The following is a 15,193-nucleotide window of genomic DNA, read 5'->3' as shown; positions in this document are numbered from 1 at the left end:
CAATCAAAGGAAAGGCACATAGGTGGGTTACAGGAAATCCATTGGTGATAGACTAGAGAGGCAGGAGAAAGCAAAGCAGGGAAATCCCTGGGATTGGATAAAAAGTGAAATGATAGACACATACTTAGGTGGGTGCAGGAACAATTAACATAACAATGAAGGAATCTGTGGTATCTGTCCTGAAGCCCAGGCACATTAGGTTGTGCCCCAAGGGGTCCAGATAAAGGGAAGTTACAAGTTACCCAGACATTTCAAGGGTATGTTATTATAGATGCAAAAAGACAGATAGGCTCAGTTAAGGTAAAGGTTGACTTTGTCAGTGAAGATACTGGCCTAGGATGTAACTACCCACACCGCGGGTGGCCATTCGCCTCATAGTTACTGGTCCAGTGGTCATTCTGGTCATTCTGCTGTTAGGGTCAATTTGCATATTACCATTTTATTATATAAGATTTTAATACTATTTATACTTTTGAGGAAGACTTCATGGGTTTCTGGTTTTATTCATTTACTCAGTCATTTACTCAGTCACATGATAGTAATAGTGTATATAAGGACTTTCTGATATGGGCAATATTGTTTTCCATTTCTTAGTTCTTAGGGGATATCTCGTTTTTGTTATTTCTTTTTGGCGTACTGTTATTTCAAAGACTTTTGCTACTTATTAAACCACCCTTATTTTGCAGTTGTCCTAATTCATATTTGTTATAGTTCTCTACGCAAGTAATTACTGATCTCTAAGTAGACACTATATAGTATCATGTTTATACTAACTCTATGATTGCATTAACAAATAATGGACATCATTTTCTCTGTCTACACACACTACTCTTTTGGTGATCACATCCAATCTCATAACTTAAAATAACACATCTAAGCTTATGTCACTTAGTTTTATGTCTCTGGCCTGGACTCCAGACTCATAACCAAATGTTTGTTGAACATCTTTACTTAAATATTTAATGGGCCAAAGATGTTTTAAAAACGAAACTCCCAAGCTTTCTATTCCCCTGCCCACCTCTCTTCCATATGTCAACTTCATCTCTCTGGTTGCTCAGGCTATAAATCTTTTAGTCATTTTGACTCTGTCTTTCTCAGCCTGTATCCATTCTATCAGCAAATCCTATCCAATTGATTTGAAAATAAACAAATTATTTTTCCTACAAAACTAGACTAAACCACCATCATTAAGCTTTTTCTCGGTCCTTTCAGTCTTGCTCCTTGTTTCAGGGCCCTCTGTTTCAACTTCTTGTTGAGGCCTCCCCTAAAGATTTAAAATCCTCACTCCTATCCAAGGGGACTTACAATTCCCTTCTGTTTGCGTGTGCGTGTGCGTGTGCGTGCGTGTGTGTGTGTGTGTGTGTGTTTTCTCCTTTCTTTAGAGCACTATTGCTATCTAACATAGTATACGTTTTATTTACTTACTGTCTCTCTCCCTCTAGAAGTTAAGCTGTATCTTTTTTTTTAACTGTGTCTGACTTTTCAGTACATGCTTATTTAATAAATGGTGTTTAATTCTGTTAAATCACCACTCTTTTTTTTCCTTTTTAAAATTCTTTTTATTTTGAAATAATTTCCGTCATAGAAGAGTTACAAGAATGCAGATTGTCCAACTGTTAGCATTTTACTAGATTTGTTTTATATTTTCTCTCTATGTATACAAACACATGCATATATATTATGTATAGTAGCATCATATATAAATATATATTATATACCTCTTACTTATTTTTTAACTGTTTGAGAATAAGTTGCAGACATGATGCCACTTTATTCCTAATGCTTCAATATGAATTTCCATAGACTAGTTTTTAGTTCTGACTTCCTTAATTTTCTTAAAGTATACCAAAATTTTTCCAAAAACCCAGAATGAAAACATGAGTCACTATTGAATTTTCTATTCCAAAGTTTCTTCCCCTCTCTACTATATCTAATGAGATTGTACATCTGATGAAATTTTATTTCACAGTGTCTTCTCTGTAATTCCCTTCTACTATCTCTCTACTTTTAATCTTTTTTGTTTTCCCTTTCATCCTTTTAAATACTTCCAGGTTCACTTTTTTAAAAAACATCGGTTGCCTCCAGCATGTGCTCTTACCAAGTATCGAACCCGGTACTTGATATGTGCCCTGACCAGGAATCAAACCCGCCAACCAACTAAGCCCTGGTACCGGCCAGGGTACCAGGTTAACCTTTGCAAAAACTTGTTCAAATAGCAAGAAGTGTCTTTGTTTTGGGGAATGTTCTTTTGACTTACCTTACACTTAATATTTTATTGTGTTTCCCTAATGATAGCCTGTCATTCAGTCAGATACATATCTTTGTCCTTCTGCACGTGGCTTGTGCTTTCCTACTTCTACACCTTAGTCCAGTGATGGCGAACCTATGACACGCCTGTCAGAGGTGACACGCGAACTCATTTTTTTGATTGATTTTTCTTTGTTAAATGGCATTTAAATATATAAAATAAATATTAACAATATACATCTTTGTTTTACTATGGTTGCAAATATAAAAAATTTATACATGTGACACGGCACCAGAGTTAAGTTAGTGTTTTTCAAAATGCTGACACGCCGAACTCAAAAGGTTCGCCATCATTGCCTTAGTCTATGGTGTTTTGTCTTTCTGGAATCCTCGTTTCCTAAGTTCTATTTATGCTGATCTTACTGATTTTACTAATTCATTAAATTCCAACTTGCAGCTCATCTATTCTGTGAAACTTTTCCTGTTCATAGCTACTAGAAGTAATCTTTTCCTTCATAGAACCCTTTCAACACTTGTCTTGAACCAAATTCCTTTACAGAATATTTTTATATACTATAGTTTACTATATTATATTGTAGTTATTTGCGTTTCTGTTTTTCTTTCAATTATATGTATCTAAAGATTTTGCACTAATCTGTTGCAGTTAACGTTTATACATTATTTGTGAAAGGTAGGGGTTATTTCATATTTATAACATATGAATAAATACAGGTAAGGCACAAAGGTAAAGAAAGTTGGTGTCTCTGTGTCTGTTAAAGCTTATAGAAAAGTTATTGCTCATTCATACTGCAATGTAACCTATTCATAGCTTTGGGATAGAGTAATTTTGAATAATTTTCCTATACTGCCATAGTAACTTTTACTTAAAACTGTTTACCAGAAGTGTAAGTATACATTTAGATTAAATAGTATATAGTTGTAGTAAGGCATTTGTCTTAAAGATTAATTAAAAACCTCTGACACTAAATTGCAACATTTTCACAAAGATGCAGTGAAGAGTGTATATCTTTGTTACTTCCTGAGAATATTGTCCATAACATTCATTACATAATACATTGAGGCAGGCTTTGTTTTAGGTAGTTTTATTTTTCTACAGATATTTATTAACATCTTTTTCTCCCTACTGTTTGCTTTGAATTAGCTACAGCAATGAACATATAACCCTAGAGTCTATATTATTAACTCTGTGGACCATAGAAATCTTTCTTACACCAATGTTTATGAAAAAGAAAGCACAAGCATTTCTCCTCCACCGTCAGTTGTCAATTGTATTAGAACAGGGGTCCTCAAACTACAGCCCGCGGGGCCACATGCAAATACAAATATTGTATTTGTTCCCGTTTTGTTTTTTTACTTCAAAATAAGATATGTGCAGTGTGCATAGGAATTTGTTCATAGTTTTTTTTTTTTAAACTATAGTCCGGCCCTCCAACGGTCTGAGGGACAGTGAACTGGCCCCCTGTTTAAAAAGTTTGAGGACCCCTGTATTAGAATGTTGAAAAGTACATCTTAAATACTGTAAGTTCTTTGAAAGCTATTAGAGGCCCAGTCCACGGAATTCGTGCACTCGGGGGTGGGGGGGTGTTTCTCAGCCCGGCCTGCACCCTCTTGTAGCCTGGGAGCCCTTGGGGGATGTCCGACTGGCGTGGAGGCGGGAAAGGCTCCCACCACCACCGCTGCACTCGCCAGGCATGAGCCCGGCTTCTGGCTGAGTGGCACTCCCCCTTGTGGGAGTGCACTGACCACCAGGGGCAGATGCTCAACACAGGAGCTGCCCCTGGTGGTCAGTGCACGTCATAGCAACCGGTTGTTCGGCTGTTCAGTCAATTTTCATATTAGCCTTTTATTATATAGGATGTGTTGTGCTACATGCAAGGGTCAGTGTTTTTATGTGTCTGGTACATAGTAACTACATGATGAATAAAGAAATCAAAGTTATGTTGCCTGAGCAAAAAAATCTGATTTCTAATACCTTGTATTCTGTAAATTGAGTCAAATTCAGATTATGCATATTTAGCAGTAATATCACATATGTATCATTTGGGTATGAATTATGAAAGGTAGAATAAGTGAGACTCCAGGAGTCAAAACATAAACTACACATGACTACTAAGTTGAAGCAGTATTTGGGAAGAGTTCCACTTGCTATTAATAGAAGAAAGATTTCCTATCTTGGGAGTAGATGGAGTAAGCTGATCTTTTTCCATGAAGAAGACTATGTCTCTGGGATCAGTAAGCATTTAAAGATCTTTGTTGAGCTAGAAGAGCTAGTGTGTATACAGGTCTGGCAGACTGTTGTGGCCTGGGATTCAAGGATAGGACTTTAGTCCCTGGAGTAAATGGATAATCCTATATAATAAAAGCCTAATATGCTAAGTGTCCGGTCATCTGGTTGTCCGTTCAACCAATCAAAGCGTAATATGCTAATGATATGCTAAGGCCACTCAACCACTCGCTATGATGTGCACTGACCACCAGGGAGCAGACGCTCCGACCGGTAGGTTAGCTTGCTGCTGGGGTCCGGACAATCGGGACTGAGTGAGATGGGCTGAACATACCCTGGAGCCCTCCTGCGTTCCCTTCCCAGCTGGCCAACCTCCCACATGCTTCCCTGGCCTCGATCGTGCACCAGTGGGGTCCATTGGCCTGGTCTGCATCCTCTTGCAATCTTGGCTGAGGGGACCCCCCCCCCCCCCCCCCCGCACGAGTGCACAAATTTCGTTCACCGGGCCTCTAGTAGTAGGATAATACTAGTTCAAGAGGAACTGGGTTACTGAGTTATTATATGGGTTACTAAGGTATTATTAACCTGCAAATTAAGGCCAAGACACAGCTCTTTATTTTTTTATTTTGTTAATCCTCATTCATTATTTTTTCATTCATTTTTAGAGAGAGTGGAAAGTAGGAGTGAAGGGAAAAAAAGAGGCAGGCAGACATTGATTGGTTGCCTCCCGCATGCTCTCTGACCAGGGCCAGGCATTGAACCTGCAACCTAAGTTGTGCCCTGGAATGGGGAACGAACCCTTGACCCTTTAGTGCACGGGCAGGTGCTCTAACCACTAAGTGACACCCACCAGGACAAAGATTCAGTTGTTAAGATGGCACAACATGCCGAAACCGGTTTGGCTCAGTGGATAGAGCGTCGGCCTGTGGACTGAAGGGTCCCGGGTTCGATTCCGGTCAAGGGCATGTACCTGGGTTGCGGGCACATCCCCAGGAGGAGATGTGCAGGAGGCAGCTGATCGATGTTTCTCTTTCATCGATGTTTCTAACTCTCTATCCCTCTCCCTTCCTCTCTGTAAAAAATCAATAAAATATATTAAAAAAAAAAAAAAAAAAAAAGATGGCACAACATGAGAACTGGACCAACCAAGCACGTTTTACATAGAACATCATCCATTTCTTTGATTTGAGAGCACCTTTGGTCCTTGTTCAGGAATGGGACTACAGGTGGCCTGACCTGTGTGGCCAAAAAAGTATAGGGAAGGCAGCCTGGCAAGTCACAAGTAATTAAAGGATTGTGTATGTATTATTACTCTTTAAATTGTACTCCTTGCATATAAGCTAAAGATTGAGTGAGCCCTGTTATGATTTTCCCTCTACCTTACTTACTCTTTAAATAGTGACAGTCTTTCTGAACATCAGCTTTTGGATTGTCTTTCTGCATCATCTATATATATAAAAGGCTAAGTGACCAACCATGTCTGTCCAACTGACTGACTGGCTGGCACATATGACACGCACTGGCAATTTAAAAATAAACATTGACTCAAACATGTGCGATACATATAAAGCTCTCGCTGGCGCCAATCTAGACAGTAGGAATATTCCTACCTGAATCCATTTTCAGACATGGTCAGTTATATGTTGCTTTCTCTCAAGTTCGAAGAGCATGTGATATTAAAGGTGTAAATACTTCATCACAAGGTAAATTAGTCAAGCACTCTGAAAGTGTTTTTTTACTCTTACTGTGGTATACAAAGAGATATTAGAATAAGTTTAATCAATTTACCAGTCATTGTTTTTATCAGTGTTGTTTTTATATCATATCTTTGTTGTTATATCATGTGTTATTTATTAGTCAATTTATATATTATTTACATACACATTTTGCTAATTTTCTTTCATCTCTGACACTTCTATTATAAAGGGCAAATAGCGATATTAAAGTATTTTTCTAATTGCCTTTCTATGTGCACGAATTCGTGCACCAGGCCACTAGTTACTATATATTACTGTCTAGATCTGTACTAGGAAAATCATCCTTCTGATAATGGGGGAAAATATGGATAGAACCTAGATAAGATCAAATGGGTTTCTGTTTTTTTATCTATATTTTTTGCCATATTTATAACCAATGCTAAAAGACTTTTGAGTGTGAGAATTATGGGTATTTTACTTTTACACACACAAATATTCCTAAACATACACAGGCTTATTTGTTGTATTATTATTTGTAATAATAGAAGATCCCAAACAAAATAAATGTCCATCAACAGATTAATGGCTAAGTAAAGTAACATACATCTCTGCTGTGGAGCATTGTAGCTTTTAGAAAATAATAAGACATTTTCTAGATCTTGATAGAAATTGACTACAAAATATATTGATAATGAAAATAGGATGATGCACATCTGTGCATAAGATATCTTTTGAGACCCTGCTTTCAGTTCTTTTAGTTTTTTTCTCAATATTTTTATTGTTGAAATACATGTAAGATTTAACCAACTTAATCATTTTTAAGTGTATAGTTCAGTTGTATGAAATATATTCATAATGTTGTGCAGTCACTACCACCATCCATCTTTAAACTCCCCATTCTCTCCTCCCCTTAGTCTCTGGCAATCACCATTCCACTTGTTGACTCTGATTTTGACTAAGTAGCTGATATAAGTGGAATCATACAGTATTTGTCTTCTTGTTACTAACTTACATCATTTAGCATAATGTCCTCGAGGTTCATCCATGTTGTAGCATATGTCAGAATTTTCTTCCATTTTAAGACTGAATTAACATTCCAGTGTACATGTATAGCACATTTGGTTATCCATCCACCAATGGATTGCTTCCAAGTTTTAGCTGTTATGAACAATGTTGCTATGAGTATGGTTATACAGATATCTTTTGAAACTCTGCTTTCAGTTCTTTTAGATATATATCCAGATGTGTAAATTGCTGGATCACATGGAATTCTATTGTTAATATTTTGAGGAACAGCCGTACTGTTATCCACAATAGCTGTACCAAATTTTACATTTTCAGCAACAGTGCACAAGAATTGCAATTTTTCCAAATCCTCCCCAAGACTTATATTCTTTTTTTGGTAGTAGCCACCTGCCAAGACTTGTTTTCTCTTTTTTTGATAATAGCCCCTTGTAGGTATAAGGTGGCATCTCATTGTAGTTTTGATTTTCATTTTTCCATTGATTAGTGATATTGAGCATCTTTTCATGTGCTTATTGGCCATTTGTTTATCTTCTTTGGAGAAATGTCTATTCAAATGAGTCCTTTAACCATTTTCAGATATGTTGTTTTGTTGTTTTAAGAGGCTTTTATATATTCTGGGTATTGATTTCATATTAGATATATGATTTGCAAATATGTTCTCCTATTCCAGTGATGGCGAACCTTTTGAGCTTGGCGTGTCAGCATTTTGAAAAACACTAACTTAACTCTGGTGCCGTGTCACATATAGAAATTTTTTGATATTTGCAACCATAGTAAAACAAAGATGTATATTGTTGATATTTATTTTATATATTTAAATGCCATTTAACAAAGAAAAATCAACCAAAAGAAATGAGTTTGCGTGTCACCTCTGACATGCGTGTCATAGGTTCGCCATCACTGCCCTATTCTGTGGGTTGTTTTTTTTACTCTTCATTGAATAGTGTTGGTACTCTTTTTTTTTTTAAAGGAATTTTTTAAAATATATTTTATTGATTTTTTACAGAGAGGAAGGGGAAGGCATAGAGAGAGAGAAACATCGATCAGCTGCCTCCTGCACACCCCCTAGTGGGGATGTGCCCGCAACCAAAGTACATGCCCTTGACTGGAATCGAACCTGGGACCTTTGAGTCTGCAGGCCGACGCTCTATCCACTGAGCCAAACCGGTCAGGGCAAGTGTTGGTACTCTTGTCAAAAAGTATTTAACCATGTATGTGAGGGTTTATTTCTTGGGTCTCTATTCTTTTCAATTGGTTGGCTTGCCTTTATGTTAGCACTACAGTTTTGATTACTATAGCTTTGTAGTAAGTTTTGCGATCAGAAAATGTGTGTCTTTCAGTGTTGTTCTTTATTCAAGATTGTTTTGGCTACTCAACATCCTTTGAGATTTTCTATTAAATAAAAATTTTCTTTTCTATTTCTCCAAAAAGGTCATTGGGATTTTGATAGATATTTCATTGAATCTGTTGATCACTTTGGGTAGTATTGACATCTTAACAATACTGAGTCTTCCAATTTATGTACATGGGCTAGGGTTTCCATTTATTTATGCCTTTTAAAAATTTTACTTTTGCATTTTTTTATTATGTTTAAATGTCTCTGGAAGGACATATAGGAATGAATGATATGTCATTCAGGAATTGCAAATTAAGAAAGATACCATTACACATCTGTTTGAATGGCTGAAATTTAAAAACCTGACAATTAACAATTTCATGGCAAGGATGTGAAGGAACAGGAACTCTTATTTTTTGCTGGTGAATAGACAAAATGGTACAGCCATTTTAGAAAGTAGTTTTGCAGTTTCATACAAAGCTAAAAATAATTTTACCGTATTATTCAGTAATCATCCTTCTAAGTGTTGATACTGCTTTGAAAATAACGTCCACACAAAGCCTTGCATGTGAGTGTGTATAATCACTTTATGCCTAATTACCAAAAATGGTGACTGAGATGTCCATTATTAGGTAAAGGGACAACAATTGTGGCACATCCATATAATGGAATATTATTTAGAAATAGAAAGAAGTTTACTATATAGCCACTGGAAGACATGGCTGACTCTTCAATGCAAATTATTAAAATGAAAGATGCCAATTTGAAAAGGCTACAGGTACTGTGTAATTTCAATTATATGACTGACTATAAAAGACTATAGTGATGACAAAAAAAATTTAGCGTTTGTTAAGAGAAAATGGGAAGTTTGAATAGGTGAAGCTCAGAGATCTTTTAAGGTGATGAAACTTTTCTCTATGATACCAGAATCATGCATGCACAACACTATGCATTTGTTAAAAAGAGTGAATTTTATGAATATAGAGTAGAGGCCCAGTGCACGAAATTTGTGCACGGGTAGGGTGGGGGGTCCCTCAGCCTGGCCTGCACCATCTCCAATCTGGGACCCCTTGGGGGCGCCCGGGACCACGGGGCAGGTGGCTTGTTCCTCTCCCAGGCCGCAGGTGCTGGCGCCCAGGACCACGGGGTGGGCAGCTTGTCCCTCTCCCTGGCCACAGGTGCAGACATAGCCTCTGGCACCCGGACCGCGGTACAGGCACAGCCACTGGCGCCTGGGACCACGGGGACCATGGGGACCACGGGGCGTGCGGCTTGTCCCTCTCCCAGGCCACAGCCTGGCTGGTCCCCATTCCTCTCTCACGAGCTCATTTGTGCCTGGCTGGTACCCATTCGTCTCTCGTGAGCTCATTTGTGCCTGGCTGGTTCCCATCCCTCTCTCCCCAGTGTTGAATGTCTGAGCTGTTATGGTGTGAGGGTGTGATGACAATTTGCATATTAGCTCTTTATTATATAGGCTTGTTTAAAATTCACACACATGTGCACATACTCATACTGATGAGAATATGTCAAATGGACATAGAAGCCAACTAAGCTTCCCAGTGGCCACAGCTGAAACCAGTTGAACAAGAAAATAAAATAGTGTTGGAATATAATCCAAAGTATAATATAAATATTGATTAGCCCACATTAGTATCAATGATTAAATATGTAACTGAGAATAGACAAATCTCCCACTCTGAAGGATTCCAAATAATATGTGTAAATATTTCTCCCTCAGGGGGGTGGAGTATAATTTCCCATCCCTGAAATGTGGGTGCTTGTGATAACTTTGTTCCAAACGGTACAGTATGGAAAATGAAGTAAAAGTAACTTTACAGTGGAGAAACTTGACAAACATTACCTTAACCAACTGATTAAGATCAACATTAACAGTGATAAATTGTGTTGGTAATATATATGTACTCTTGATATGAGGAACTTAAAAGTAACACTTTATCTCTCAGATCATCCCAAACCTACAGTTCTAGTCTAGTCATGGGAAAAACAAGAGGCAAACCCAGTTGGGAAGCATTGTGCAAAATACTTGACCAGTAATTTCTCAAATCTGTCAAGGTCACCAAAAATCAGACAAATCTAAAAACCGTCACAGCCAAGAGTAGTTTATTTATTCTGGGTGGAGTCCTCAAAAATAAAAAGGTCATTAGGCAAAAACTAAGAAAGTCTGAAGTATGGACTTTTGTTAATGTACCAGTATTGGTTCATTAAATTGTAGCAAATGTATCAGACAAATGGTAACTAGATGTGATGTATATGGGAATTCTCTGTACTGTCTTCACCATTTTGAGGGGGTAAATATAAAACTTCTAAATAATGTAATTAAATAAGCAGTAAGCTCACTATGTATAAATCCACACACAAAAGTGGTTGTAAGGCTATTTATTAAAAGGAGTGAAAGTGTACTAAGAACACAGGAATATAAAATGAAGGGAACAATACTGTAAGCTGGGAGAGAAGCCCCTCCATGCTACGCTTTGTAGTATTCCTCCAGTGCCCTCTAGTTACAAAGCCTAACACTGCAGCAGATGACAAAAGATAAATGTTTACAGGGTTCAGCTCCAGCATCACAAAGTGGGACAAATAAGGGTGGGTTTGGAGGTGAAGGGCAATAAATTAATAACTGAACAAGCTATTAGGAAAATAAATCACTCAAAAGAGAATATAAATACTGAGAACAGATACTCAAGAGCAAGTATGTCAAACCCAAAGGCTAACACAGGCCAAATAAACAAGGTTTAAGTTTATGTGGGCTGCAAAAAAACAAAAGCTTCAATTTTCATAGAAACATAGGTTTATTTCGATAGAGACATGCTGAATACAAAGGGCTGAAATAAATGAGTAATCGTTAATATAAAATAGAACATTTTAATAAAAATTAACATTTTTTCTTGAACTTTAACTTACTAGACACTGAATAACTGCACAAATTAATAAGCGTAACGCAAATAAACCTATTTTTCTTGTTCTCTGAAAGCGAAATATTTTCTGTTGTGCACACCTAACAAGTCAGTCCAAGACTAATGACGTGGCAATTGGTTGCTAAAATACTTGCTGCTAGTATTAGTGGAGAGAAATGGTGCGCCTGCACATAAGGCGCGTAAGGAAATGAATGCAACACTATTATGGTAATCAGTATTATCGAACATTGTTCGTTATTAATAATTATATGTAACAGGATTTATAAAAATTAAGTTACGAAATCTTTATTGAAATGTTTCTTACATACCGTTATATTGACTGGGCCGCAAAAATATTCGTTGTGGGCTGCGAGTTTGACATGCTTGCTCAAGAGAGACCTAAGGTAACACTAAACAGATAAGGAATATAGGGAGGGAGAAGGTATCTGAAATGAAAGGAAGATATCATGAGGCCTGTTGAGAGTTTCAAGAAATATTTATTACAATTAACAACATTAATTTCCTGGGTGAGTTTGGCAAAGCAGCAACCATGATGCGTTTATATATAAATGAAATTTATGCGAATAATAACAGCAAGTGCAAGCAATCCTATCAAATTACCCTTCGCTCTAAAGGTGAGACATAGGTAAGGTGGTAGTTAGTGTTGATTTTTTTTTTTTTTTAACTGGTGACATGAGCCCTAGCCAGGTGGCTCAGTTGGTTTGAGTGTCCTCCAAGGTTGCAGAGCACATACAAGAATCAATGATATGCCAAGGTTGCAGGTTTGATCCCCCGTCAGAGCACACAGGAATCAACCAAATAATGAATGCATGGATGGGTGGGGCAACAGGTCAATGTTTCTCTCCATCTTTTCCTTCCTCTCCCTCTCTCCCCTCCCCTACTCTCTGCTTTCCCTCTCTCTAAAATCAATTTTAAAAATTTGAAAACTTGGGGCATGAGATGGGATGTTAATTGAAGTTTGTAAACTCCAGCAAGGCAGGAATGTTTACTTTGCTTATTTCCATATTTCCAGTACCTAGAGTGGTTCCAAATATGTTCAAATGTAAAGTTGTTGCATGAGTGGCTAAGAAATACTTGTGTACTTAAGTAGAAATCAAATATACACTATTTCCAAGTAGTTTTATTGAGCAGGGTTTCTGAAGAAGGAGAGTATTGAGGAGGGTACAAAGAAGGATATGTCAAGAGGGGACATGGTTAAAATGTTCAACCTTGGCATTATTGTTGTACAAAATACTAAATCCTTTTTCTTTAACTTTATTTTCATGCCTTTCTAAATTGTGCTTTTATCACTGAAAACAATTGTAAATCTTCCTATGGTTAGATTATGTTTCTTGCCTTTAGTAGTATAGTGCTAACTACCTTTCACAGGATTAAACATAATTTGAGATCATTCTGTCGAAAGCAAAGTATGCCTGCATTTATTTTTTTTCTTCATCTTTTTATTCAGTCTACAAATAAGAAACCTCGAAAATCTCCAGGAGAGAAGAGTAGAATTGAAGCTGGAATTAGAGGAACAGGCCGTGGAAGAGCTAATGGGCACCCTCAACAGAATGGTGAAGGGGAGCCTGTCACATTATTTGAAGTGGTGAAACTGGGGAAAAGTGCAATGCAGGTAAATTTTAAGTGTTTTTATTTTATTTATAATAGTCAATATATAGTAATAGTCAATTTATGTGGAACTTGTTAGTGTATAGATTGATATTTTATATACTCTCTTTTTTGAAATTTATAATTCTACTTTTCTATAAAATTCTTTATTGATGAAAGTATTACATAATGTCCCCTTCCCCCACCACCCCTCCACCCCAGCCTGCCCCTGCTCCCCGCCCCAGACCTTCAGCACCCTATTGTCTGTGTCCATGGGTTCTGCATATATGCATACAGGTCTTTGGTTGATTATCTCCCACCCATCCACCCTCCCCTGCCTTCCCTCTGAGATTCTGCACTCTGTTCCATGCTTCTGTATCTCTGGATCCACTCTGTTCATCAGTTTATTTTGTTACTTAGATTCCATATGAGTGCAATCATGTGATATTTGTCTTTCTCTGACTGACTTATTTCACTTAGCATGATCCTTTCCAGGTCCCTCCATGTTGTCTCAAAGGGTAAGAGATCCTTTTTTTTTTTTTTCCCTCGTGCCCCATTGCTGTGGCTAGGATTTCCAGTACTCTGTTGAACAGGAGTGGTGAAAGTGTTAACCCTACTCTTGTCCTTGATCTTAGAGAAAAAGCTTTCAACCTTACTAGTATATCACTGAGTATAATGTTGGCTGTGGGTTTGTTATATATGGTTTTTATTGAGGTTGGATATGTTTCTTCTGTACTCTGTTTTTTATCATGTATTTGAAAAAAAAGTTTGCACCTATTGAGAAGATCTTACGATTTTTATGTTTCCTTGTGTTAATGTGGTATATCACATTTATTGATTTACATATTTTGAATCAGTTTTGCATCCCAGGAACAAATCCCACTTGATCATGGTGAATGCTTTATTTTAATGTGCTGTTGAATTTGGCTTGGTAATATTTTACTGAGAATTTTTACATCTATACTCTCCGTTCAGTATCATCTGACTTTGTTATGTGTATAATGCTGGCCTCATAAAATGAATTTGAGAGGGTTTCCTCCCTTTTCATTTTTTTGGAAGATTGGTTTGAAAAGGATTGGCATGGATTCTTTAAATATTTGGTGTAGTATTCAGCAGTGAAACAATCTGGTTCTGGCATTTTTTATTTTGGGAGGTTTTTGATTACTGATTTAATCTTCATAGCAGTAATCAGTCTGTTAATATTTTATATTTCTTCGTTATTTAGTCATAGTTGTATGTTGCTATGAATTCATCCATTTCTTCTAGGTTGTTTAGTTTGTTGGCATATAATTGTTCATACTAGCTTCTCATGATCTGTTGTATTCTGTGGTATCAATTTATAATATCCTTTTAGTTCTGATTTTATTTGAGTCCTCTTTTTTTCTGAGGAAGTTTAGCTAAATGTTGGGCAATTTTGTTTCTTTTCAGAAACTCCAACTCTTAATTTCATTGATCTTTTCCATTTATTTCTCCTCTGATCTTTATTTAGTTTCCTTCCTTCTGCTGTGCTTGGGCTTAGTTTTTCTTTTTCTAGTGCTCTGAGGTGTATAGTGAGGTTGATTATTTGAGATCTTTTTTGTTTCTTAATATAGGGATTTATTGTTGTAGCCTTCTTAGAAATGCTTTTGCAGCATTCAATTGGTTTTGATATGTTGTGCTTCCATTTTTGTTAGTTTCAAAGCATTTCTTGATTACCCATTTTATTTCTTCTTTGACTCATTGATCAGTAGCATTTTGTTTAATCTCCACATTTTGTGATTTTTCAATTTTCTGTGTTACTGATTTCTAGTTTCTACCATTCTGGTCAGAACAGATACTTGATATGATTTCAGCTTTAAATTTGCTAAAGCTTGTTTTATGAAATACTATGTGATTAGTCCTGAAGAAGTTTTCATGTGTGCTTGGGAAGAATGTGTCTTCTGCATCTGTTGGCTGGAATGCTCAGCATTTGTCTGTTCCATTTGCTCTGAAGTATGTATGGTTCAAACCCAACATTTTCTTCATTTTATGTTTATATGATCTATCTATTTTTGAAAATGGGATATTGAAGTTCCCTAATGTTGTATTGAGGTCTGTTTTGCCCATCTATTAGTATTTGCTTAATATATTTAGGTGCTCT

General features: G+C 36.9%; 1 protein-coding gene across 3 annotated transcripts in view; it reads left to right on the top strand.

Annotated features, from left to right (window-relative positions):
- Positions 1-15,193, top strand: part of STAG1 (STAG1 cohesin complex component) — a 332,216-nt gene that overhangs the window by 108,652 nt on the left and 208,371 nt on the right. For all 3 annotated transcript variants that reach the window (XM_070433471.1, XM_070433469.1, XM_070433470.1), the window contains one exon: positions 12,935-13,099. In XM_070433471.1, the coding sequence (XP_070289572.1) occupies positions 12,935-13,099 (165 nt within the window). The remainder of the gene's footprint in view (positions 1-12,934; positions 13,100-15,193) is intronic.

Source organism: Myotis yumanensis, unplaced genomic scaffold, assembly GCF_028538775.1.
Source record: "Myotis yumanensis isolate MYYU_CA2020_CCGP unplaced genomic scaffold, mMyoYum1.0.hap1 SCAF_14, whole genome shotgun sequence".
Lineage (NCBI taxonomy): Eukaryota > Metazoa > Chordata > Mammalia > Chiroptera > Vespertilionidae > Myotis > Myotis yumanensis.
This window is presented reverse-complemented; position numbering and strand designations above follow the sequence as displayed.